This window comes from Rhinoderma darwinii, chromosome 3 (assembly GCF_050947455.1).
Source record: "Rhinoderma darwinii isolate aRhiDar2 chromosome 3, aRhiDar2.hap1, whole genome shotgun sequence".
NCBI classification, from domain to species: Eukaryota; Metazoa; Chordata; class Amphibia; order Anura; family Rhinodermatidae; genus Rhinoderma; species Rhinoderma darwinii.
This window is the reverse complement of record NC_134689.1, coordinates 7,926,701-7,953,210: the sequence shown is the minus strand read 5'-3', so window position 1 is coordinate 7,953,210 and position 26,510 is coordinate 7,926,701. Positions and strand designations below refer to the sequence as shown.

At 45.8% G+C, this 26,510-nt stretch overlaps 2 protein-coding genes across 9 annotated transcripts in view; one reads left to right on the top strand and one right to left on the bottom strand.

The window, feature by feature from the left end:
• FBXO7 (F-box protein 7) overlaps nt 1-26,472 on the bottom strand; it is a 33,671-nt gene extending 7,199 nt beyond the window's left edge. Inside the window, exons 1-4 of one of the 8 annotated variants that reach the window (XM_075855812.1) lie at nt 26,366-26,472; nt 24,556-24,638; nt 1,852-1,991; nt 59-314 (exon numbers count right to left, since the gene is read on the bottom strand). In XM_075855812.1, the coding sequence (XP_075711927.1) occupies nt 59-314; nt 1,852-1,991; nt 24,556-24,638; nt 26,366-26,369 (483 nt within the window). In that variant the 5' untranslated portion in view covers nt 26,370-26,472. The other 7 variants (XM_075855813.1, XM_075855814.1, XM_075855816.1 and 4 more) reach the window with 7 other exon arrangements.
• RTCB (RNA 2',3'-cyclic phosphate and 5'-OH ligase) lies at nt 2,800-18,619 on the top strand. Its single transcript, XM_075855821.1, has 12 exons — nt 2,800-3,022; nt 10,565-10,643; nt 11,255-11,322; nt 11,564-11,663; nt 12,038-12,194; nt 13,312-13,468; nt 13,824-13,983; nt 14,207-14,382; nt 14,461-14,649; nt 15,841-15,951; nt 16,049-16,168; nt 16,891-18,619. Exons 1-12 carry the CDS (start codon nt 2,930-2,932, stop codon nt 16,996-16,998), a joined length of 1,518 nt encoding a protein of 505 aa, XP_075711936.1. The 5' UTR covers nt 2,800-2,929; the 3' UTR covers nt 16,999-18,619.
• Nucleotides 26,473-26,510: the final 38 nt, after the last annotated feature.

Genomic DNA, 26,510 nt, shown 5'->3' with positions numbered 1-26,510 from the left:
TTCAATTCCCTGATCAAGTTAAAGTGGCAGCACAGGTGGAGAGTAGATCATGTGTTACCTGCGAGTTCTCACAATCTATAACTGCTACATCGTGCGCTCCCAGAGCGGCGGCTTCTCTCTCATAGTCGGTATTGTTGGTCTGCGGAGCAGTTGGCGGCGGTGGCAGCTGCTCCTGGGTGGGGGCAGGGTGCGGAGTATCAGCGGTCACTACAACGATCAGGTCCCCGGATATGATTCCTAAGGACTCCAGGCCGCTCTCGTCCTCCGTCAGGGGGTCTCTGCCATTCAGAGTGATGGAGAAAGCTGCATCAGCACTAGAAGGGGGCACAAAAACAACGACTTAAAGGGCAACTCCAGCCACAGCTGATATTAGCGGCAGTAATACCCTCATCATTGCTCCGTTACTTGGTACAGACATTTACAAAAAAATTGACTTTCTAAACCCCCTTTCTCCCCTCCCATCATGCCTCAGGACAGAGCACAGGTCTCATAGGGTCATGACCCTGGGAGGAGCTTTCTCCTGTGCTCATTGTCGCCACCTACAGGATAATGCAGGAGTATCATTTTTTTTTAAATATAATCCTAAAAACTTTATTAAACTTATTTTTGCCTTTTTTTTTTTTTTGTCCCCGTTGGGAATTGAACATGCGACGGTTCTATCCACTGCAATTGCGTAATATAATTCTACCGCTCTCCTATTAGGCCAAGATGGCGGAGCTGGGAGCCTTCATCAGGCCTCTAGGCTGCCATGACAACCCATAGGCACCACACGATCTCATCGCGTGGGGGCCGATGGAGCGCCAGAGGGGGCAACCGATTGGAAACACGTGTTTTTTTGACCTGATGAAGGGACCGGTTGGCGCAGTCCGTAAAAATAAACTCCCTCATGATAATCTACGTCTAATCAATACTTACCAGCCCGGCGCCGTGACCAGAACGCTGCGCCTATTTTTCTCTTATTCTCCGAACCGCAGTCCGTCTTGCGGCTTAGATGCCAAGTTCGCTTTTGACCGCGGCATTCAAGTGGTTAAACGGCCGGGATCGGAGCTATGCAGCCGACACCCACAGCGCAGGGACTGAAAGCGGAGCACCAATTGGTTGCTATGGGCAACAAGGGTAGATTTACGGTAATCTGGGGGGGGGGGGGGGGATATATCAACAGGTTAACGCTAATTTCCCGTCATTAAAAGAGATAGGCGGGGTTTAGCCAATGGGGAGTGGCCAATGCCGGAACGACAGATTTGTCATAATTTACGCCGCAAATCTACGCCTGCTCAAAGCACGGGCAACCAACAGCGCGCCAAATATATTAAGAGGGGTGCACAAATATTTGGCGCATATTCCACCAACATATGACACATTTGACACGCCATTCCCCACAGTTTTGTTATTTGTGTTTTAATTCCTCATCGGCAGATCTCTGCTTGCTGTCAAGTAACGGGAACATGGCACAAAAAGCTGTATAGATCGAATACTTCTCACAGCTGAGCGTTTGTTACAGCTGCATCCAGTCTGGACAATCCCCTGTGTGGTAAACGCATCAGTAACACAAATCTTTCTCCTGTCTGACAGTTTGGTACAATGTATCAGCGCAGGTGAAGTGTATCAGCCCCAAGTCTAGGCTGTTTAGGTCGCAGAGGTTGCTTTTTCAGACTGGATACAATGGTAACAAACCCTCAGCTGCGAAACGTATTAGGTCTGTACAAGTTTGCGGTCTCTGAATGCAAACGTGATTGTTCCTATTCACTGACAGCAAGTAGAATTTTTTTTTTAAAGTATATTAGAAAGTTGCAGAATTTTGTCAAATACAACGGTTAAGCTTTATTTTACACGCCGGCGGTAATCACGTACCTGAACCCCAGTGATGGGAGGAATATTTGGCGCAGTTTCGTCCGCAGATCCCCCAGTGTGACCTCCTCGTCCTGCAGCTCCACGCGGCCGCTCTGCTTCCCCGCTCTGACTCTCAGCTTCATCCTGGGACCAAACGGAGTCTGTAATAGGAGAAAACAAAGTCATCAGATCAGCGACCGAGTATCCCCTCCCCCTCCGGCGCTGTACGGGCGACTTTTACTTTCACTTTCTCCCCGTATACTGCAGCGGAATGTAGCGGCACTGACTAGAAGAAGTATATACATCCGCCGTGTACAACGCAATACAGACACCGGAATCTAGATAATCAATGCGTCCATGGCGACCGTTTCCATCCAGCGAAAAGATGTCTTATTGGTCAACGCAGTTCCCCGTGATAACCATTGAAAAAATACAATACGGATACATTTTCCTACAATTCGAAGGAATTATCTTCAGGCTGGGCGACTTTTACATCGTACGGGACCCGCCATGTAGCATCGCATCTAAAAGACTGGCGCAATGCTGAGGGCAGTCGCCATGCCAACCAAGAATCTGCACAAACAGGAGTTATAAGGTACAAATGCCTGATGTCTCCATAACTAGGATATGAAAGAAACGCAGGACACAAATAAAAGTGCAAGTTCTTCGGACTAGCCGCAATCCCAAGCAGAAGAGTAACTTCCTGGTGTTACCAACCTCATCCGGCAGGGGGAGACAGAGAGTCTCCTTTCCTTACCTGCGCACACAACCCCGAAGGAATCCTCCCACTCACTCAGCACGTAAACCGAAGAACGTGATTACATCATTGTCACATGACTAAAAGTCGCCGATAGCCCCCATCCTTCTTTGGCAGCCATGTTGAAGAGTGTGGCGGAAGCGTGCTATAAGGTTACATTCGAAATTAGTTGGACGTTTGCTGCGCGATGACGTAACACCACGTGACGCCATGTTGCAGAGTGTGGCGGAAGAGGCTTTCTGTGTGACGGAGCCTGGGAGCTGGGATCTTCCGGAAGTGACATAAGTGTCTGTTCCGGTGCCGGTTGGCAGAGTGTGAGAGAAAGAGAGAAGAGCTGTCACCATGAGCCGCAGTTATAATGACGAGTTACAGTATCTGGACAAGATCCACAAGAACTGCTGGAGGATCCGCAAGGGATTCGTCCCCAATATGCAGGTCCTTATATAAAGTGCCCAAATAAGCGCCCCTCACAGTGGGAATACAACTCCCAGCATGCTAACACCGCGTGGCTTTATGTAATTGCTGTAAAACCTCTCCCCTGCTTATAGTTTGTGTGTTATGATCGAAAGGGGGCGCTGTTATTGTATATCGTAATCTGTAGCGTATGAGTCGCTGCAATGTCGTATTATCATATGTAGGGGGCGTTGTTACTTTGATACTTATGGAGATCAATATATTGTATAGTCCATGTAGTAACGTAAGATCACCTGTAGATGGCGCTGATGTAGTGATTGCAGCTCTGGAGTATAATACAGGATGTAACTCAGGATCAGTACAGGATAAGTAATGTATGTACACAGTGACTCCACCAGCAGAATAGGGAGTGCAGCTCTGGAGTATAATACAGGATGTAACTCAGGATCAGTACAGGATAAGTAATGTAATGTATGTGCACAGTGACTCCACCAGCAGAATAGTGAGTGCAGCTCTGGAGTATAATACAGGATATAACTCAGGATCAGTACAGGATTAGTAATGTAATGTATGTACACAGTGACTCCACCAGCAGAATAGTGAGTGCAGCTCTGGAGTATAATACAGGATGTAACTCAGGATCAGTACAGGATAAGTAATGTAATGTATGTACACAGTGACTCCATCAGCAGAATAGTGAGTGCAGCTCTGGAGTATAATACAGGATGTAACTCAGGATCAGTGCAGGATAAGTAATGTAATGTATGTACACAGTGACTCCACCAGCAGAATAGTGAGTGCAGCTCTGGAGTATAATACAGGATGTAACTCCGGATCAGTACAGGATATGTAATGTAATGTATGTACACAGTGACTCCACCAGCAGAATAGTGAGTGCAGCTCTGGAGTATAATACAGGATATAACTCAGGATCAGTACAGGATAAGTAATGTAATGTATGTACACAGTGACTCCACCAGCAGAATAGTGAGCGCAGCTCTGGAGTATAATACAGGATGTAACTCAGGATCAGTACAGGATAAGTAATGTAATGTATGTACACAGTGACTCCATCAGCAGAATAGTGAGTGCAGCTCTGGAGTATAATACAGGATGTAACTCAGGATCAGTACAGGATAAGTAATATAATGTATGTACACAGTGACTCCACCAGCAGAATAGTGAGTGCAGCTCTTGAGTATAATACAGGATGTAACTCAGGATCAGTACAGGATAAGTAATGTAATGTATGTACACAGTGACTCCACCAGCAGAATAGTGAGCGCAGCTCTGGAGTATAATACAGGATGTAACTCAGGATCAGTACAGGATAAGTAATGTAATGTATGTACACAGTGACTCCATCAGCAGAATAGTGAGTGCAGCTCTGGAGTATAATACAGGATGTAACTCAGGATCAGTACAGGATAAGTAATATAATGTATGTACACAGTGACTCCAGCAGCAGAATAGTGAATGCAGCTCTGGAGTATAATACAGGATGTAACTCAGGATCAGTACAGGATAAGTAATATAATGTATGTACACAGTGACTCCACCAGCAGAATAGTGAGTGCAGCTCTGGAGTATAATACAGGATGTAACTCAGGAACAGTACAGGATAAGTAATGTAATGTATGTACACAGTGACTCCATCAGCAGAATAGTGAGTGCAGCTCTGGAGTATAATACAGGATGTAACTCAGGATCAGTACAGGATAAGTAATGTAATGTATGTACACAGTGACTCCACCAGCAGAATAGTGAGTGCAGCGCTGGAGTATAATACAGGATGTAACTCAGGATCAGTACAGGATAAGTAATGTAATGTATGTACACAGTGACTCCACCAGCAGAATAGTGAATGCAGCTCTGGAGTATAATACAGGATGTAACTCAGGATCAGTACAGGATAAGTAATATAATGTATGTACACAGTGACTCCAGCAGCAGAATAGTGAATGCAGCTCTGGAGTATAATACAGGATGTAACTCAGGATCAGTACAGGATAAGTAATATAATGTATGTACACAGTGACTCCACTAGCAGAATAGTGAGTGCAGCTCTGGAGTATAATACAGGATGTAACTCAGGATCAGTACAGGATAAGTAATGTAATGTATGTACACAGTGACTCCACCAGCAGAATAGTGAGTGCAGCGCTGGAGTATAATACAGCATGTAACTCAGGATCAGTACAGGATAAGTAATGTAATGTATGTACACAGTGACTCCACCAGCAGAATAGTGAGTGCAGCACTGGAGTATAATACAGGATGTAACTCAGGATCAGTACAGGATAAGTAATGTAATGTATGTACACAGTGACTCCATCAGCAGAATAGTGAGTGCAGCTCTGGAGTATAATACAGGATGTAACTCAGGATCAGTACAGGATAAGTAATATAATGTATGTACACAGTGACTCCACCAGCAGAATAGTGAGTGCAGCTCTGGAGTATAATACAGGATGTAACTCAGGAACAGTACAGGATAAGTAATGTAATGTATGTACACAGTGACTCCATCAGCAGAATAGTGAGTGCAGCTCTGGAGTATAATACAGGATGTAACTCAGGATCAGTACAGGATAAGTAATGTAATGTATGTACACAGTGACTCCACCAGCAGAATAGTGAGTGCAGCGCTGGAGTATAATACAGCATGTAACTCAGGATCAGTACAGGATAAGTAATGTAATGTATGTACACAGTGACTCCACCAGCAGAATAGTGAATGCAGCTCTGGAGTATAATACAGGATGTAACTCAGGATCAGTACAGGATAAGTAATATAATGTATGTACACAGTGACTCCAGCAGCAGAATAGTGAGTGCAGCTCTGGAGTATAATACAGGATGTAACTCAGGATCAGTACAGGATAAGTAATATAATGTATGTACACAGTGACTCCACTAGCAGAATAGTGAGTGCAGCTCTGGAGTATAATACAGGATGTAACTCAGGATCAGTACAGGATAAGTAATGTAATGTATGTACACAGTGACTCCACCAGCAGAATAGTGAGTGCAGCGCTGGAGTATAATACAGCATGTAACTCAGGATCAGTACAGGATAAGTAATGTAATGTATGTACACAGTGACTCCACCAGCAGAATAGTGAGTGCAGCACTGGAGTATAATACAGGATGTAACTCAGGATCAGTACAGGATAAGTAATGTAATGTATGTACACAGTGACTCCACCAGCAGAATAGTGAGTGCAGCACTGGAGTATAATACAGGATGTAACTCAGGATCAGTACAGGATAAGTAATGTAATGTATGTACACAGTGACTGCACCAGCAGAATAGTGAGTCCAGCTCTGGAGTATAATACAGGATGTAACTCAGGATCAGTACAGGATAAGTAATGTCATGTATGTACACAGTGACTCCACCAGCAGAATAGTGAGTGCAGCACTGGAGTATAATACAGGATGTAACTCAGGATCAGTACAGGATAAGTAATGTAATGTATGTACACAGTGACGCCACCAGCAGAATAGTGAGTGCAGCTTTGGAGTATAATACAGGATGTAACTCAGGATCAGTACAGGATAAGTAATGTAATGTATGTACACAGTGACTCCACCAGCAGAATAGTAAGTGCAGCTCTGGAGTATAATACAGGATGTAACTCAGGATCAGTACAGGATTAGTAATGTAATGTATGTACACAGTGACTACACCAGCAGAATAGTGAGTGCAGCTCTGGAGTATAATACAGGATGTAACTCAGGATCAGTACAGGATAAGTAATGTAATGTATGTACACAGTGACTCCACCAGCAGAATAGTGAGTGCAGCTCTGGGGTATAATACAGGATGTAACTCAGGATCAGTACAGGATAAGTAATGTAATGTATGTACACAGTGACTGCACCAGCAGAATAGTGAGTGCAGCTCTGGAGTATAATACAGGATGTAACTCAGGATCAGTACAGGATAAGTAATGTAATGTATGTACACGGTGACTCCACCAGCAGAATAGTGAATGCAGCTCTGGAGTATAATACAGGATGTAACTCAGGATCAGTACAGGATTAGTAATGTAATGTATGTACACAGTGACTACACCAGCAGAATAGTGAGTGCAGCTCTGGAGTATAATACAGGATGTAACTCAGGATCAGTACAGGATAAGTAATGTAATGTATGTACACAGTGACTCCACCAGCAGAATAGTGAGTGCAGCTCTGGGGTATAATACAGGATGTAACTCAGGATCAGTACAGGATAAGTAATATAATGTATGTACACAGTGACTCCACCAGCAGAATAGTGAGTGCAGCTCTGGAGTATAATACAGGATGTAACTCAGGATCAGTACAGGATAAGTAATGTAATGTATGTACACAGTGACTCCACCAGCAGAATAGTGAGTGCAGCTCTGGAGTATAATACAGGATGTTACTCAGGATAAGTAATGTATGTACACAGTGACTCCACCAGCAGAATAGTGACTGCAGCTCTGGAGTATGATACAGAATGTAACTCAGGATCAGTACAGGATAAGTAATTTAATGTATGCACACACTGACTCTACCAGCAGAATAGTGAGTGCAGCTCTGGAGTATAATACAGGATGTAACTCAGGATCAGTACAGGATAAGTGATTTAATGTATGTACACAGTGACTCCACCAGCAGAATAGTGAGTGCAGCTCTGGAGTATAATACAGGATATAACTCAGGATCAGTACAGGATAAGTAATGTATGTACATAGTGACTCCACTAGCAGAATAGTGAGTGCAGCTCTGGAGTATAATACAGGATGTAACTCAGGATCAGTACAGGATAAGTAATGTAATGTATGTACACAGTGACTCCACCAGCAGAATAGTGAGTGCAGCGCTGGAGTATAATACAGCATGTAACTCAGGATCAGTACAGGATAAGTAATGTAATGTATGTACACAGTGACTCCACCAGCAGAATAGTGAGTGCAGCTCTGGAGTGTAATACAGGATGTAACTCAGGATCAGTACAGGATAAGTAATGTAATGTATGTACACAGTGACTCCACCAGCAGAATAGTGAGTGCAGCTCTGGAGTATAATATAGGATGTGACTCAGGATCAGTACAGGATAAGTAATGTAATGTATGTACACAGTGACTCCACCAGCAGAATAGTGAATGCAGCTCTGGAGTATAATACAGGATGTAACTCAGGATCAGTACAGGATAAGTAATGTGATGTATGTACACAGTGACTCCACCAGCAGAATAGTGAGTGCAGCTCTGGAGTATAATACAGGATGTAACTCAGGATCAGTACAGGATAAGTAATGTAATGTATGTACACAGTGACTCCACCAGCAGAATAGTGAGTGCAGCTCTGGGGTATAATACAGGATGTAACTCAGGATCAGTACAGGATAAGTAATGTAATGTATGTACACAGTGACTGCACCAGCAGAATAGTGAGTGCAGCTCTGGAGTATAATACAGGATGTAACTCAGGATCAGTACAGGATAAGTAATGTAATGTATGTACACAGTGACTCCACCAGCAGAATAGTGAATGCAGCTCTGGAGTATAATACAGGATGTAACTCAGGATCAGTACAGGATAAGTAATGTAATGTATGTACACAGTGACTCCACCTGCAGAATAGTGAGTGCAGCTCTGGAGTATAATACAGGATGTAACTCAGGATCAGTACAGGATAAGTAATGTAATGTATGTGCACAGTGACTCCACCAGCAGAATAGTAAGTACAGCTCTGGAGTATAATACAGGATGTAACTCAGGATCAGTACAGGATAAGTAATGTAATGTATGTACACAGTGACTCCACCAGCAGAATAGTGAGTGCAGCTCTGGAGTATAATACAGGATGTAACTCAGGATCAGTACAGGATAAGTAATGTAATGTATGTGCACAGTGACTCCACCAGCAGAATAGTAAGTACAGCTCTGGAGTATAATACAGGATGTAACTCAGGATCAGTACAGGATAAGTAATGTAATGTATGTACACAGTGACTCCACCAGCAGAATAGTGAGTGCAGCTCTGGAGTATAATACAGGATGTAACTCAGGATCAGTACAGGATTAGTAATGTAATGTATGTACACAGTGACTACACCAGCAGAATAGTGAGTGCAGCTCTGGAGTATAATACAGGATGTAACTCAGGATCAGTACAGGATAAGTAATGTAATGTATGTACACAGTGACTCCACCAGCAGAATAGTGAGTGCAGCTCTGGAGTATAATACAGGATGTAACTCAGGATCAGTACAGGATAAGTAATGTAATGTATGTACACAGTGACTGCACCAGCAGAATAGTGAGTGCAGCTCTGGAGTATAATACAGGATGTAACTCAGGATCAGTACAGGATAAGTAATGTAATGTATGTACACGGTGACTCCACCAGCAGAATAGTGAATGCAGCTCTGGAGTATAATACAGGATGTAACTCAGGATCAGTACAGGATAAGTAATGTAATGTATGTACACAGCGACTCCACCAGCAGAATAGTGAGTGCAGCTCTGGAGTATAATACAGGATGTAACTCAGGATCAGTACAGGATAAGTAATGTAATGTATGTGCACAGTGACTCCACCAGCAGAATAGTAAGTACAGCTCTGGAGTATAATACAGAATATAACTCAGGATCAGTACAGGATAAGTAATGTAATGTATGTACACGGTGACTCCACCAGCAGAATAGTGAGTGCAGCTCTGGAGTATAATACAGGATGTAACTCAGGATCAGTACAGGATAAGTAATGTAATGTATGTACACAGTGACTCCACCAGCAGAATAGTGAGTGCAGCACTGGAGTATAATACAGGATGTAACTCAGGATCAGTACAGGATAAGTAATGTAATGTATGTACACAGTGACTCCACCAGCAGAATAGTGAGTGCAGCTCTGGAGTATAATACAGGTTATAACTGAGGATCAGTATAGGATAAGTAATGTAATGTATGTACTCAGTGACTGCACCAGCAGAATAGTGAGTGCAGCTCTGGAGTATAATACAGGATATAACTCAGGATCAGTACAGGATAAGTAATGTAGTGTATGCACACAGTGACTCCACCAGCAGAATAGTGAATGCAGCTCTGGAGTATAATACAGGATGTAACTCAGGATCAGTACAGGATAAGTAATGTAATGTATGTACACAGTGACTCCACCAGCAGAATAGTGAGTGCAGCTCTGGAGTATAATACAGGATATAACTCAGGATCAGTACAGGATTAGTAATGTAATGTATGTACACAGTGACTACACCAGCAGAATAGTGAGTGCAGCTCTGGAGTATAATACAGGATATAACTCAGGATCAGTACAGGATTAGTAATGTAATGTATGTACACAGTGACTCCACCAGCAGAATAGTGAGTGCAGCTCTGGAGTATAATACAGGATGTAACTCAGGATCAGTACAGGATAAGTAATGTAATGTATGTACACAGTGACTCCACCAGCAGAATAGTGAGTGCAGCTCTGGAGTATAATACAGGATGTAACTCAGGATCAGTACAGGATAAGTAATGTATATACAGTGATGTATTCCTCTCTATTGTGATCAGGTTGAAGGCGTGTTCTACGTGAATGACCCCCTGGAGAAGCTGATGTTTGAGGAGCTGAGAAACGCCTGTCGCGGCGGCGGTACGTCATTTTGCACCGTCTTCTTCCCATGAGATATGATGCGATTGTCCTACGTTGCTGAATGATGTATTTGAGCTCTTATAGGAGAAAGTCTCTTGTGGCGTCTTATTAAAGGGGTCCTCCAACCAGTCTTGGGAAGTTTGGTCCTGTCGTGTGTTACTCTACTGCCTCCGTCCCATCTTCTTGTTCGCTACAGGCGAGGGGGCAAATGGCAGTAGATAACACATGACTGTAGGATCAGACTACACAGGGTTTTATTGTAGTCTGTAACCATGGAGACACACAGATCTGCATAGGAGCCGTAGAAACTAAACCGGACGAGATTTTAATGAAAACTATAATAAATTTTAGTAATCTGGCTATATTGTGAGGAGTAGCAGAGCTGAGTTTGTCAAGTGTGGGCTAGTCGGGGCCTGCTGCTGGCTACAATGTGTCATCTGTGGTGTCTCCTAGAACTGCGGGTAAACCTGCTACCGCATTGTCCTGCCTCAGTTAGTGGTCAAGTACATGACAGATTCAGCTCTGCTACATCTTGGCGCTAGGAACTGCATTCTTCATCCTCCACTGCAGGAAATCTTATGGTGTATATATATATTTCTTTGCTGTTTTAGGAGCTGGAGGTTTTCTACCCGCAATGAAGCAGATCGGCAACGTGGCGGCTTTACCGGGAATCGTTCATGTAAGAGCAGCGACCCTTCCGTCACCTCCTGTGCGCGTGGCCGACTCCATATTTGAGATATATAGAGAGGAACGGGGCGTGCTGCAGGGTGTCTGACCCGGGACATAATGTCCAGGCGGCTGCATTACCCTGCTGTAACCCGAATTTCAAAGGTGTACCCAGTCACTGACAACAAGCAGAGATATATAAGTATATTAGAATGCTGCTTTACTTTTCAATGATTTTTTTTCCTGTCCTGTAGAGATCCATCGGTCTCCCTGACGTCCACTCCGGCTACGGTTTCGCGATTGGGAACATGGCGGCTTTTGACATGGATAATCCTGATGCGGTGGTCTCACCAGGTACAGGCGCAAAATACGGAAATTTAAAGAGCCACGGCTCCTAAAACACGTCATAAGCTCTGTTCACCTGTCGGGGCTTTATAGTTGTTGGGAAAGCTGGGTGACGACAAACATGGCCGCCATTACTGCTTCCGTAGGGGCGATCGCTCAGCTTCTCCATACTCCTGACTTGTAGGGATACAGCGGTTGGGGAACGTATTGCTGCATAAATAGGTTTTCTGCTCAGGGTTGTGGGAAAGTTGGGTGGTCAGATTTGTCAGTGAAGATCGCTCAGGGGTTGATTGGTTTATATTGAAGGATTCGTCTTGAGAAATTGCGCCATGATGATGATGGTCTCTTCCATGCCGTGATGTTGTTCTCTTTTTGTCCTGCAGGGGGCGTCGGTTTTGACATCAACTGTGGCGTCCGACTGCTGCGCACCAATCTTGACGAGGGAGACGTGCAGCCGGTCAAGGAGCAGCTCGCCCAGTCTATGTTTGACCACATTCCTGTCGGAGTGGGATCGAAGGGGGTCATCCCCATGAGCGCCAAGTATGTTGTGTATAAAGGGGGCTCCCAGTGTTATAGGGATAAAGATTAAAGGGGTATTCCCAACTCCGACACCGGATATGCCGTAAATGTCTGCGTCACGCCTGGCGAGGACCTCTCCGCTCATCCTCCACCTGGATGCGGCTGCCAACCCGCCAGGTGGATCGGGGGACCCCCGATCTCGATATAGACGCACATGACATGTGCTGTGGTCCCCCTTTTATCTCTGTAGAATGAAGAGCTTTGCAACTTTCCAATATACTTTTGTGTTTCACTTCTTAACCATTTTCAAGATCTCTGCTTGCTGTCCGTCAGTAAACGGAAACCCCTCCTGACCCAGTCTCGCTTGTTACGATGCAGTAGTGTAGGTAATAGCGATCAGCCTCCAATCCAGCATAGGAATAAGTGCTGATGTTTCAATTTTTTACTATTTCAAGATCTCTGTTTTCGGTCAGTGAATGGAAACCGTCTTCTTTTACATTTAGGGGATTTAAACCCGTTCTGATCCTCTCCCGCTAACACAGGTGGGATTCTTCCACTTTTCCTTTGCACCAGTTTTGATAAATCCTTCCCCCCTCTTTTAAGGTATCCGCTTTCCATCAGTGAATGGAAACCTTCTTGTCTACATTCAAAGACTGAACATGGTCCTGCTCACACATCATTACAATATAATGTAATCCTAAACCTCCCTCCTGTTACGGGCTGATGGCTCTTACCACCTCTGGTGCTTTGTAACAGACTGCAGCTGTGTGAGCAGGATTAGGTCAGAAGGGGTTTTCAGTCTTTGAATGTAAAAAAAAATAATTTCCTATTCACTGACAGAAAGCAGGGATCTTAAAAATGGCGAATATAAACACAAAGTAGAAAGTTTCAATCCCGCACCTGATCAATTGTCCCTGCTCTAATGCTGGGAACCGGCCGCCATCTTCCTCTAGGCGGCAGGACTGCTGGCGATGTGTCTGCAAATCGGCGACTGACCGTTGTTCTTCATAAGAGCATGGCGATCCAGCGGCGTCATGTGACCTGTTATAATTAACCCAATGAATACATGTGATTTCTTGAGCGGTTTCCCGGTAAAGCCTTTATAGGGGGCGCTAACGTGTCCGTCCTCTTCATCTAGAGACCTAGAAGAAGCCCTGGAGATGGGTGTGGACTGGTCCCTCCGGGAGGGCTACGCCTGGGCTGAAGACAAAGAACACTGCGAGGAGTACGGCCGGATGCTGCAGGCCGACCCCAGCAAAGTGTCCTCAAAGGCCAAGAAACGGGGACTGCCCCAGGTACGAGCCGCTCCGGACTGTGGGTTCGATATTGTCCACTTGGGCTGTTCTAATTTTAAGGGGCGGAGATTTCTGTTAAGGGTCAATAACCCTCACGGCATCTCATTATCTTTTCTGCTCCAGTCACATCCAGAGCTGCATTGACCATTCTGCTGGTTACTAGAGTGCAGTGCATTGTGAGGGCTCAGATGGCACAGACTGGTGATAAAACGCAGACACATTGCAAGTAGCAGCATATGGACGATTGTAAATGCAGCTCTGGATGTGACTGGAGTATAAGTCGTGATGTCATGTAAGACCAGGTATTGCCGTCATCGTTTTAATAGGTCATGTATTTGCCGTTACCCTTCTGCAGCTCGGCACCCTGGGAGCCGGTAACCACTACGCGGAGATCCAGGTGGTCGACGAGATTTACGACGAATACGCTGCCAAAAAAATGGGCATTGACCACAAGGGGCAGGTGTGCGTCATGATACACAGCGGCAGTCGAGGCCTCGGGCACCAGGTGGCGACCGGTATGTATGGACGTATATTCTCTAGGGGGCACTCTGCGCAGTTATATGGGTATAAGAACACTAGGTGGTTGTCTTAAAGGGACAGTACACCTGCAGGCTATCTTGTGTACAGTTGCATACAGTGTATTGTTCCCTGTTATCAGCCAGTTCTAGCTGCAGAGAGACTGACTGTTTCCTCACCGGGTTGACTGCCGCGCTGTTATATAATCCTTGTTCTTTCCAGACGCTCTGGTCGCCATGGAGAAAGCCATGAAGCGAGATAAAATCGTTGTGAATGATCGGCAGCTGGCGTGCGCCAGGATCTCGTCTTCTGAGGGTCAGGACTATCTGAAGGGCATGGCCGGCGCCGGGAACTACGCCTGGGTGAACCGCTCGTCCATGACGTTCCTCACAAGACAGGTACGATCCCTAGAGGGCGGGGCTGAGGGGGTTAATACTTGTGACTCCGCCTCTCATTCAGCTCTGTCTCGATCTCAGGCGTTCGCCAAAGTCTTCAACACGACCCCCGACGACCTGGACATGCACGTGATCTACGACGTGTCCCACAACATCGCCAAAGTGGAGCAGCACGTGGTGGACGGGAAGGAGAAGACGCTGCTGGTTCACAGGAAGGGCTCCACCCGCGCGTTCCCACCACATCACCCGCTCATCGCCGTGGATTACCAGGTGAGCTGCGGAGGCTTCTCCATACACCGGGCTGCCATCCCATGATACCGATCCATTACCCATAATCCAGTGCATGAAAACTGAACACTACAGATGAGATAGAGGGGAGTCCGCTGCTTGGGACACCCCTCTATATTCGCCGTAGCTGGAGCCGCGACAAAGATCCGCCTCCACTATGGCAGACTGCTCACGCCGTCATCTGTAAGGACTCCGGATCTGCTGATCGCCAATCGGACGACCACTCTAACATCTTGGCGACATGCACCTTATATATATATATATATAGCGCTGCCGCCAAGTGGTTTGCACAATCTGTTGTGTGTATATATACGACGCCATGGACAGCCGGTTGTCAGGTGTTATAGTACAGCTGACGCTGCTGCAGCGGCCGGATCGGAGATCGCGCCAATCGCGACCACGGCGGGGACTCCCCCTGTCACCCCATCGGCCACAACGCGATCGCAGAGTGCACATGGATTGCCATAGCAGCCGGCGGCCTAACAATGTCCCCCAGGTCTGCCCTCAGTACACGTGTTAGGCCCTGGCAGAGGCGTATTACACAGAAGTACTGCAGTACATTATACGAGCGATCAAGGGATCAAATGGTCAAATCCCCTAAAAAACAAACAGCCATAATTAATGTCGCCGCGTTCATAACATCCCGAGCCATAAAACGATCACGGTATTTAACCCACATGGGGAACGATATAAAACACAATGTTGGAATTGTCGGTTTATCGCACCTCCCCAAAAACTGAACAAAGTGCCATCAAAAAGTCTTATGTGCCCCAAAATGGCACCGATGAAAAGGTCAACTCCTCCAAAGAAAACCAATCCTCACAGCGCTCCGGGGCGGTGGTCTGTCAGCTGAGACCCCACTGAATAAATGCCCATGGCGTTCTCCCAGCACGGAGCGCTCTGGGATTTCCGAGCTGCGTTCAGCGGGTGCACGTTAAACTTCAGTGGGGCAACAAAAAGGTCTCCGAGCAAATAAATACCAAGAGCACCGTGGATATCGTAGCTTTGGATCGGGGTCTGCTGACAGATCTCAATAATGATGTCAAATTGAACCGTCCCTTTAAGACCTTCCTAAAGCCAGAAATATAGGTGTGTGTCCCTTTAAAAGTCTGAGCGGTCCTCCCTCTTCTGATATAATGATGACTGATATTACTCCGGCTCCTCCCCCTGCAGATGACCGGGCAGCCTGTGCTGATCGGCGGCACCATGGGAACCTGCAGCTACGTGCTGACCGGCACCGAGCAAGGCATGACGGAGACGTTCGGAACCACCTGTCACGGAGCGGTGAGTAGAGTCCCCTCCACCCCCCCCCCCCCCCCGTTTCACGTGGCGTTGTGAGGGTGGATTCAGACGTCACTGAGATCTCGGTTCTGTTCTTCAGGGTCGGGCGCTGTCCAGAGCCAAATCTAGACGTAATCTGGACTTCCAAGATGTTCTGGACAAGCTGGCAGACCAGGGCATCGCCATCCGCGTGGCCTCCCCGAAACTGGTCATGGAAGAGGTGAGTGGTCTCCTATTTAATCAAGACACGGATAGGACCCCTGTTCATTCCCGAGAGAGCTCTGAATGTGTATAAAAGCAAGCAGAGATCTTGAAAATAGTGAGCAATTCCCTTCTGTAAATTATAAGAATATTAGAAGTCACCGTGGAGTTCTGTGACCAGGAGGCTGCGGGCCCGGCACAGAGGGGACTCCTGATATTCTTATAATGAATGGGGGGGGGGTGCTTTATTCTTTATAATACATCTCAGCTGCTGTGGAACATCTTACAGAGAGCGAACACTCACAATATAAGATGTTGGTTGGTACAGAAAATGATACTTCTTGCAAAAGTGATCTGCGACAGACCGCTACTGCCGTTAGAGATAAGCAGCGCCTATGTAGCGCCGCTTATCTCTAACCGTCAGGTTTCCATGGGATGATCACACTAATCTCAACGGACGGTCACCATCGACGTGTATTATTATTATTATACGTTCATTAAACTTTATATAAAACTGGAAGTGGGCGGAGGAAACGTGGGCCGTGTAGACGTTCCCTTAACCCCTTGTCGTATTATCACGTACATGGCTCTTGGAACGCAGGGAGGGAAAAACCAAAATAAAAAATGTCTCATGCCTTAAGGGGTTAAAGGGGACATCTACCCGGATCTGATCTGACGGGTCGGACGTGGGTGGGATCTTCTTCAGGTCTGTGGATGGGTCACATGTCTTCATCCCCTCAGGCTCCTGAATCGTACAAGAACGTGACGGACGTGGTGAATACGTGTCACGACGCCGGAATTAGCAAGAAAGCCATCAAGCTGCGCCCCATCGCCGTCATCAAGGGCTGAGGGGCCCCCGGACCTTACAAAGACTGTAAAGAGCCGACGTCTGGCCACAGGCAGCAGGACCGGACCCCCATACTGATGGATCATCACATGTTTTCAATTGTATCTTTCCCTTTAATTTAACCCTTTTAGATTACAGATTCTTCTAGACCCAACCCCTCGTCAATGAATTGAATGTACAGAGGGGGATCGGCTGCCCCACTTTCTCATCCGAATCTCTAGAATTAGACATTTCATTGTTCTGACTTTTTGTTGACCGGCTGCATTCAGACCCTGCGACCTTTTCTTTAGATTTCTGCTTGCTGTCAGTGAATGGGAACATTAGTTGTTACAGACAGAGGCTGCAATTAAGTCCTGCTCACACCGGTTTTTGTTTTTTTCTTCCCATCTCTGGATTTGTCCTATTCAATGACAGCAAGCGGACATCTTGCAGAGGGGGAAACACGTAAACATAAAGTATTCGAGATTTTCAGAAGTTTTCCTTATACAATGATTGAGCTTTTTTTTTTTTTTTTACATAATACTGGAGATCCCCTTTAAGGCCTCATGCACACGGCGCCTATAGTTAAGGTTTTCCTTCTTCTCTCTGCTGTGTGTACAAGCCCTTAAAGGGGAAGTCTACCCTAAAATTATTTTCATTTAGGGTTAATAAAATGTCCCGGAAATTGTAGAAAAATCCTACATGATGTTGGGTACAAGGCCGGTTCACCAGTCCTCATTATAGCATGGTAGCGGTTTATAGACGACATTCGCCGATGAGCCTCCAATCAGATTCTGACATTTTCTTGTCTTTTTTTGGAAAATCAAAGCAAACGTTTGAAGTTTTGTTGCAGTCCCTTTTTGGAACTTCTCAATATATGAGTTTTATATTTTTGTTGTGTGTTCTCTGCGATGATGATTTTTTGATAAATATGTTAAAGGGTGTGTATACTTATGCAATTGCCGTAATACATCAATTAATCAAAGCCTTGATTTAGGAATGGATTGATTTGTGTATACAGCTCCTATGGAGACCTATGTGTCTCCATGGTTACAGACTACAAACAAACCCTGTGTAGTCTGATCCTCCAGTTGTTACTTTCTCCCATTAACCCTTACTCCCTCTTCTTACAGAAGTAACACATGACTGCGGGATCAGACTACACAGGGTTTGTTTGTAGTCTGTAACCATGGAGACACATAACTCTGCATAGGCGCTGTGTACACAAAATGATAGAACATTTGTTAATGAAAACTTATTTTACTTTAGTTTCATTGGAGCAATAAAACAAATGATTGCAAAAGTTTACACACCCTTACTGGCAATGATTTTGTGTGTTTAGCCCTGGGTTGTGTTCACATTTGTTGTTCTCTGTTGTCACCTGTTCCGTCTTTGGAAAGAAAGAAGCGGCAGAGAGGACGACGGGGGAGGGAACTTGGGTTATCGGAGCGCTGAGCAGCGGGTTCCTCCTAAGGGGTTAATAGTAGGGGAGCCTGGTTTTCTGCATTGTAGTAATTCTGAGAAGGATCGGGATTGTTCGGAAGTCTCTTATGTCACTTCCTGTCCGCGGTGACTTGCATTTTGGGGGTTAATGACCTTTCCGGTTGATTTGATGTTTTGTCATTAAAATGCAGAATAATAAAATTTGAGTTATTTTTATTTATTTTTTGACAAATGCAAAAAAAAATCCAGTTCCTAATGTAAAACGAGAAGTGAATGTGCACCCCGGTCAACTTGTTTAATGAAATAGTACAACTGCTATAAAATATGAATCAAATCCGAAAATGTGGTATTCCTGCAGCCACCACTAGAGGGCGCTGCATACTGTTTATACATTGAACTCAATAATACTGTCTGTAGTGAGCTCCCCCTAGTGGCGGCTGCAGACAGAATGTTCTAGCGTTTTTATTAATTCTACGACTGTAGAGGATTTGGAGCTCTGTATCAGAAAAAGAGCTCCAACCGCTATAGAGATGTCATGAAATGAATCGGCACAGAATTTTGTTCCGTTTAGATTTTTTACCAAAAAATGGATAATGAAAAGTTCTGCCTAATTCTAGTAACCATTTTTAATATCTGTTTGCCGTCGTTGAATGGGAACATTCTTGTTTACGTTCACAAGCTGTCAACCTGTTCACAGCTGCGAGTTTGCTGCAATTGTCAAACAGCCTGGATCCAGACTGATACGTAGTTTGCGGCAATCGAGATAGAAGGGATTTGTGCTATGGATGTGTTTGGCTCCTAGAAGATTGTTTGTCTGTCTAGACTGGATACGTTGTAGCAAACTCTGAGCTGTGAGAAGTATTAGATCTGCACAGATTTGCATCTCAAAACAAGTATTTTTCTCTTCACTGACTGCAAACAGAGTTCTTAAAAATGGCAAAGAATGGAAACGAGGAGTGTATTGTTGTTGCAGAACTTTTCCAACCTGTCACTTGACAAATAATTATTAATTATGAGAAATAATCACCCGGATCTCTCATCGGAAGGTTTATAATGGAGAAAAATCGGGGACTGCCCCTAGAACCAAACTCAGCAGGTTAATGGAAGCTGGTGTGATGTCGCCATCTAGTGGTCAAACTACAGAATGCATCAACCTTCTGTCCAGCGCTGTATATTAGTCCATTCAGATAATACATTATCATTCGGGGTAATTTACAGTAAAATGACTTTAATCTGAATGCTCGTGATGTGTGAACAAATATTAAGGATAAAGATGATGATGATCCCGTGAAATAAAGCGCGTTGGCTCCGTGGTTACCACTGTCGCCATTCAGCGCTGTGGTCCTGGGTTCGAATCTGTATGGAGTTTGTATGTTCTCCCCGTGTTCTCGTGGTTTTCTTTCATGTTCTCCGGTTTCCAAAAATAAACCAATCGGTTAATTGGGTTCCTATGACGTTGACCGAAATGTGCGTCTGCGGTAGGGAGATTTGACTGTGCGCCGTATTGGAGGACAGAGATCGATGTGGGTGATGGTCGTTTCTCTACAGCGCTGTGGAATATGTGAACGCCGCATAATCAACCGGAAATGAATCCAATTCACAGCATGTATTCTGTGCAGCAATTTAAATGATCGCACTGCATCTTTTCACCACTAGAGGGCGACTTGTACAGTGGGTGGTCCCAGGTGTGTACAATATTTGGGGGTAGACTTTGCTAAAGACTGAGGGTTCCGATTAACAATCACTCTCAATCTTGTAGGGAAAAGGCGGCTGGTATGTGGCACCGTACCATCAGGCTAGGGTTACATTTGGTCGCCCTCGAGTTCAGGGGTCCCCTATGATTGAAAGAAGTCACGGCCGACTTGCGAAGTCTTTCTGCTATTTCGATCTACGACGTTTATGGCGGATCTACGGGATATATGCCATAAATGTCTGATAGATGCGGGTCACGCCTGACCCCGGTCTCGCCTGGTGAGGCTACCACCCCATCCAGAATGAGAGGTGGCTGCGCATGTGCCCGTCTCCCTCCTATTGATTCTTATGGGAGTTCCGGAAACAGCCGAGTCCAGAGGCGGAAAACTAGTCCTGACCTGGTACTGATCTCGCAGCTACGCAATATCCAGTCTTGACAATAATCTGTGGTTAAATACATCAGCAGAACAAATTTCTGTCCTATTCTGCTAGTTCGTTACAATGTATCAGTGCAGGTAAAATGTATCTGTCTAAAGTCTAGACTGGATATAATTGTAACAAACCCTCAGCCCTCATCGAAGCATTGCCAGGTCTGTACAGGTTTTCAGCCCCTGGATCCAAACGGGAATGTTCCCATTCACTGACAGAAAGCAGAGATCTTGAAAATGGTAAAAACTGTATACCAATTGGACAATTGCAAAAAATGTTTTACTATACACAGATTAGACTTCTATAACATTGGGAAAAACCCTCTACAGAAACGTCAAGTCTTTTAATTTGTATGAACATTAGTAATGGGGTAGTCCAGATATAAAGTGACCAATCACAGCAGAGATCAAGTCGGATGTGATGGGATCGGGACAAGCTGGAGCTTTCCTATTCTAGCTGTGAAGTAATTATGGGGTCTGGTTTAGGGCTTCTCTGGATAAAGTCGGTGAGGGGCTGTTACATACGGGAATTTCTTTGGTATAGTGGGAAGTACCATGGGAAATTTTGGCCAAATACGACCCGTTTTCCTCCGGTGGAGGGGTCAGAGATCCCAAGTCTAGTGAGTCTTGAAGACGTTTGATGTATCCGATTGCTGCTCGCAGGGTCTCCACTTTGCTCAACCATTTCTCGGCCGTGTCCTGCGGAAGATGCCGCCTGATACGCGCGTAGCCCTCGTTAACGCATCGCACGCGTTGCCTCTCCCGTTCGTTACGTTTTCGGATGAAGGCCGGCTCCACGGAATAGTCACAAAGTCCCAAGTGGCTTTGAAAAGGCAAGTAAGAAAAGTGCGCCGAGTATCTGCTGTCCCAGTAAGTGGCAGAGTCAAAGTGGAAGGAGACCCCGTATGGTGGGTCGTGGTGGTCCACGTGGATACCCCATGGCATTGAATGGAATGAGGTTCTATTGAAGAACAAATCCTGCTTGCTGCTGTTCATAATTGCAGCGATCAAGCAGAAGTCCAGCAGACGTGGAGAACCTCTACCTCCTGCCCTTCACGGTAAGTATTATTGTGGCCGATAGAAGTAGAGAATGTCTCCCCACGGTCAGTCCTGTCCTGGCCAACTATAAGTATCCCTTCACGATGCATCCACGGCCATCTAAGTTTACAGCCCCTGTAGGCCTTCCTTCACTGTAGGTCCTGTCTTGGCCAACTTCTATATGCCTTCCCTCAAGGTGGGTCCTGCCTTGGCCAACTTAGTGGACAGCCTTTTTTTTTTCCCCTTCACTGTAGGTCCTGTCTTGGCCTAAGTGGAAAACTTCTATATGCCTTCCCCCATGGTGGGTCCTGTCTTGGCCAACTAAGTGGACAACTCTGTCTTCGTGATCAGTCATAGTCAACTACATGTCCCTTTTGAATCCCTTCACGATGCATTCTTGGCCATCTAAGTTTAAAGCCCATATAGGCCTTCCTTCACTGTAGGTCCTGTCTTGGCCAACCTCTTTTTCCCTTCCTTCACCGTAGGTCCTGTCTTGGCCAACTAAGTGGACAACTTTAATATGCCTGCCCTCACGTTGACTTCTGCCTTGGCCAATTAAGTGGACGACCTCCACCCCCCCCCCTTTCCTTCACTGTAGGTCCTGTCTTGGCTGACTAAGTGGACAACTTCTATAAGCCTTCCCTCAAGGTGGGTCCTGTCTTGGACAACTAAGTGGACAACCTCTATGTGCCTCCCTTCACTGTAGGTCCTGTATTGGTCAATTAAGTGGACAACCTTTTTATCTCTTCTTTCATTGTAGGTTTTGTCTTGGCCGACTAAGTGGACAACTTCAATTTGTCTTCCTTCCCTGTGTTTTCTGTCTCGACCAACTAATCTGACCACTTATGTCTTCCTTCACGGCGGGTCCCATCTTGGCCCACCTGTAGACGACCTTAGTAATAGTTGGCTGGTTCCACCATTAACTTTCTGCTGTTGCGTTTCAGATGCCACCCAGTGTGAACGCCTGAATCCAACAGCCTTTTAATCCGCCCTTAACAAGAGTTGTCTTTGTGGTCTTTTCATTGGTGGGATGATGAGGAGACGGCGGCGGTGGAGGAGGAGGAGGAGGTGGAGGAGGAGGAGGAGACGGCGGTGGAGGAGGAGGAGGTGATTTCCTTGGATTCTAGTAAGAAAAGTAAAAACATAAACAGAATGAGCATTCCTTGTGACCTGCGGCTGCGTTTGATGTTGGTCTCTCTGAAAGATTGGAAATTTACGCACATCTTCAAAGACCTCGTGTTCTCCGTCCTGTCACCTATTTACTTCTGGAGGAAAGGGATATAGAAGTGTCCTGGGGCAAAGCCCACCTGGTGCCCTCATCAATTACATTCATGATCATTTTCCTGTCATCGGTCGGTGCCCTGTTCTCCTTGAAGTGATGCTCGAATATGTTCAAAACTTAAAGGACCACTAACCCAGTCATCAGATGTCAATGTACCTGGAGGGTCTCATCACTGGAGATATGGGACATAAAGTAGTAGTTTTGGGGGGGGGGGGGGTTGCCATTCAACGGTGTTATACAGATTTAGAAAAACAGTGCCAACCCTTGTCTATAAGTTGCATCTGGGATGGCAGCTCTGTCCCATTTAATGGATTTGAGCTGCAATACCTCACGCAACCTGTGAACAGGTGTGGTGCTGTTTTTAGAAGAATGCAGCCATGGTCTTGTAATCCTACACAACCCCTTTAATGATGACTTATGGACCCGTGTGATCCAAAATCTCTCACAATCACTGTCCTGCCATTTCACGCCCGTTGGTTCCCTCGCTCTAGTGGGGTCTACTCCATCCCAATGGATCACCAAGGAATGGACGACGGCCTCCTGGGGGGGTCACTGGAGAGCGGGTGCTATTGATTCCCGGTCACAATGGTATTGGGGTTGTGGTCAGGGCGTTTTATGGGGCATTCTACCAACTTCCTGGAAATGAAGTCTATAGGTGCAGCCGCTGCGTACACATCTGTATGGAATGGCTGAGTATATACACAGGAGTAGTGATCCCGCTGCGCTGAACTGTCCCGGCACGGGGGAGGGGGCCCCGGCACAGGGGGGAGGGGGCCCCTATTTATGTATTGTCTGTTTTTGACAGTGATGAGAGAATGGAATTTACATAACATGAAGGGGAAAAGGGATCACCGCTCAGTAGGTCACCATATCTGTTGTCAAATCATTGTATCTAAGCCATGTGTGATACTGTCTACAAAACCAGAGTATCTAAGCCAATTGTGTGATACTGTCTACAAAACCAGAGTAGCTAAGCCTATTGTGTGATACTGTCTACAAAACCAGAGTATCTAACCCTATCATGTGTGATACTGTCTACAAAACCAGAGTAGCTAAGCCTATTGTGTGATACGTCTACAGAACCGGAGCATCTAACCCTATCATGTGTGATACTGTCTACAAAACCAGAGTATCTAACCCTATCATGTGTGATAGCGTTTGCGGAGTCGGTGTATCTAAGCATAAAATGTCTGATACTGTATGCTGAGCTGTGTATCTAAGCCTATCATGAGTGATTCTCTCTGCTGAGCTGTGTATCTAATCCTATCATGTGTGATACAGTCTGCTGAGCCACTGTATCTAAGCCTATCATGTGTGATACAGTGTCATAGAAACAATCGGCACTATTTTCCCCATCAAGAAATCACTGAATACCGTTATAAAATATCTATAAAATACTGTCAATAATATAATTATATATCACGGCGGAAGAAAAAAAGTATATATTCTATTCACCTGTATCGGTGTCAATCGTACTATGTGACAACAGCAGCAGTAGGCAATGTCACCCAGCTTTCCACAGACCCTGAATGGCACATAACCCTACATTGCGGTGGAAGGCGACTCTTATTACGATGCAGGGCTTGGGTGACCCCCCCCCCCCCCGCCCCCCGCGGGCCCAGTAATGGTGTCCACTAGAGGTTGTCACCCACAGAAAATGGAAAGACTTCACCTGAAAGAGCGGCCGCGGGACTTACGATCAAGGACGTCGCCTCAGGACTTCGGTTTCCTTCCGCTGTTCCTTCTAGAAGGCTGTTCCTCGTCAGGGCACGGCTGGATCCTATGGGGAATGAGAAGATGTTGATGTTTATATAGTCTCGGCCAAGGACCCCCCACCCCGGCCCCACCCCCTCGGCAGCATGTGGGTGTTTTGGTCTGGGAATTCCCATATTACATCAAAAGCTAATTCCAGGATCCCATAGGTGTGCTCCCCGCCCCGCAGACCGCGGCCTGGATCACATTACAGAACAAGGTGTTTGAGGGGGATTTTTGGCGTAATAACGGATTACACGTATCCGCACGATGAGAAGTATCATGATCCCGGCTGATGTGTACGGGTCTGATATCACAAAGGAATCAAAAAGGTGCCAGCTTATTATGGTGGCATGAAACCAAGAGGGGGGAGGGGGGGGGGCGTACGATTTAAGAAAGAAGAAGATGACACCTCACGCCGTGGAGATTTCTGACGTGTCACATGAGGTTATTCCCACTGTTCCGCAGATCTGTGAGCCGCCATATAACCTGCGAGGGACGCAGGGGTACAATATCGGCGACTTCCCGAATCGTAGCCCAGGCTCTAGACATAACGCGTGCTCGCCAACGTTTAAGATTCAACTTCACGGAGACTTGACATAGAAAAATGGTTTCGTATACAAGCCCCGCCCATAAGTACAGACCACACCCTCATAACGGCGGCTAAAGTGCCTCTATTTACAATGCCGTCTGAGTGACCCCATAATGACTTAGCAAAGTGCCCCCATTAACATTGCAGATCGAGTGCCCCATTAACAATACTACCAGCAGAGTGCCCCCATAAGAAGTGCCAGTAGAGTGCCACCATATAAGCAATACCACCAGCAGATTGCCTCCCTCCAGCTACCACTAGGGGGAGCCCACTGCATACATATTTATTGAACTCGCATTGAAGTCAATGGTGGAGTAGTTGCCCATAGCAACCAATCAGATTCTCCCTTTCATTTTGCAGAGGTTCCTTGGAAAATTAAAGGGGGAATCTGATTGGTTGTCATGGGCAACTGCTCCACTTTTCCTTTGCACCAGTTTTGATAAATCTCCTAAAATGGGTGCAATATAAATATATGTGCAGTATGTTCCCCCTGGCGGTGCATCGGTTTACTTGGTCTGTATGGGTTTCTGGCAGAGAATGTTTCCATTCACTGACAGCAGGTGGAAATCTTGAAAATGATAGATTAGAGACACAAAGTGTATTTGGGTTCACACAGAGTTTTTTTGCAGGCGGAAAATCTGCCTTAAAATTCTGGAATTTTGACGCCGATTTTCGCTGCGTTTTTCGCTCGCGGCCATTAAGCGCCGTAGCCAAAAAACGCCACGAAATACGCTTTCTCTGCCTCCCATTGATGTCAATGGGAGGTCAGAGGCGTAACTGCCCGAAGATAGGGCATGTCCCTTACTTTTCCCGCGAGATGGTTTTTCCTCTTGAGGGGAAAAAAACACCTTCGCCTCCCATTGAAATCAATGGGAGGCTTTTTTGGCGCGGTTTCCACGTAAAAAAACTCTGTGCAAATTGAAGAACTTGTTATTATATATCGAGTAAGATTTTATTAAAACGAACATCTGCTGGCAGTATTTGTAAACTCTGCTTATGTAGAGAAATGGTACATGCTGCAGAGCTGCACTCACTATTCTGCTGGTGGAGTGTCTATATGACATCCCCTTGGAGAAAACTTTTTGCTAACTGCTATATCATGGAATATACACTGGTAATAATAAATGAGACGTGATCTAGATTATATTATTATTATAACACACCCATTATATTATATAATACACGGGACACAGGAGGTATAGGGGACCACTATCATCGTCTCTCGTCACCATAGCAACAGCAGGGATGCCAGAGCTGTGAGCTCTACTAGAGCCCCGCCTACTCGGAGGTGGCGTGACCTCCCGCCGA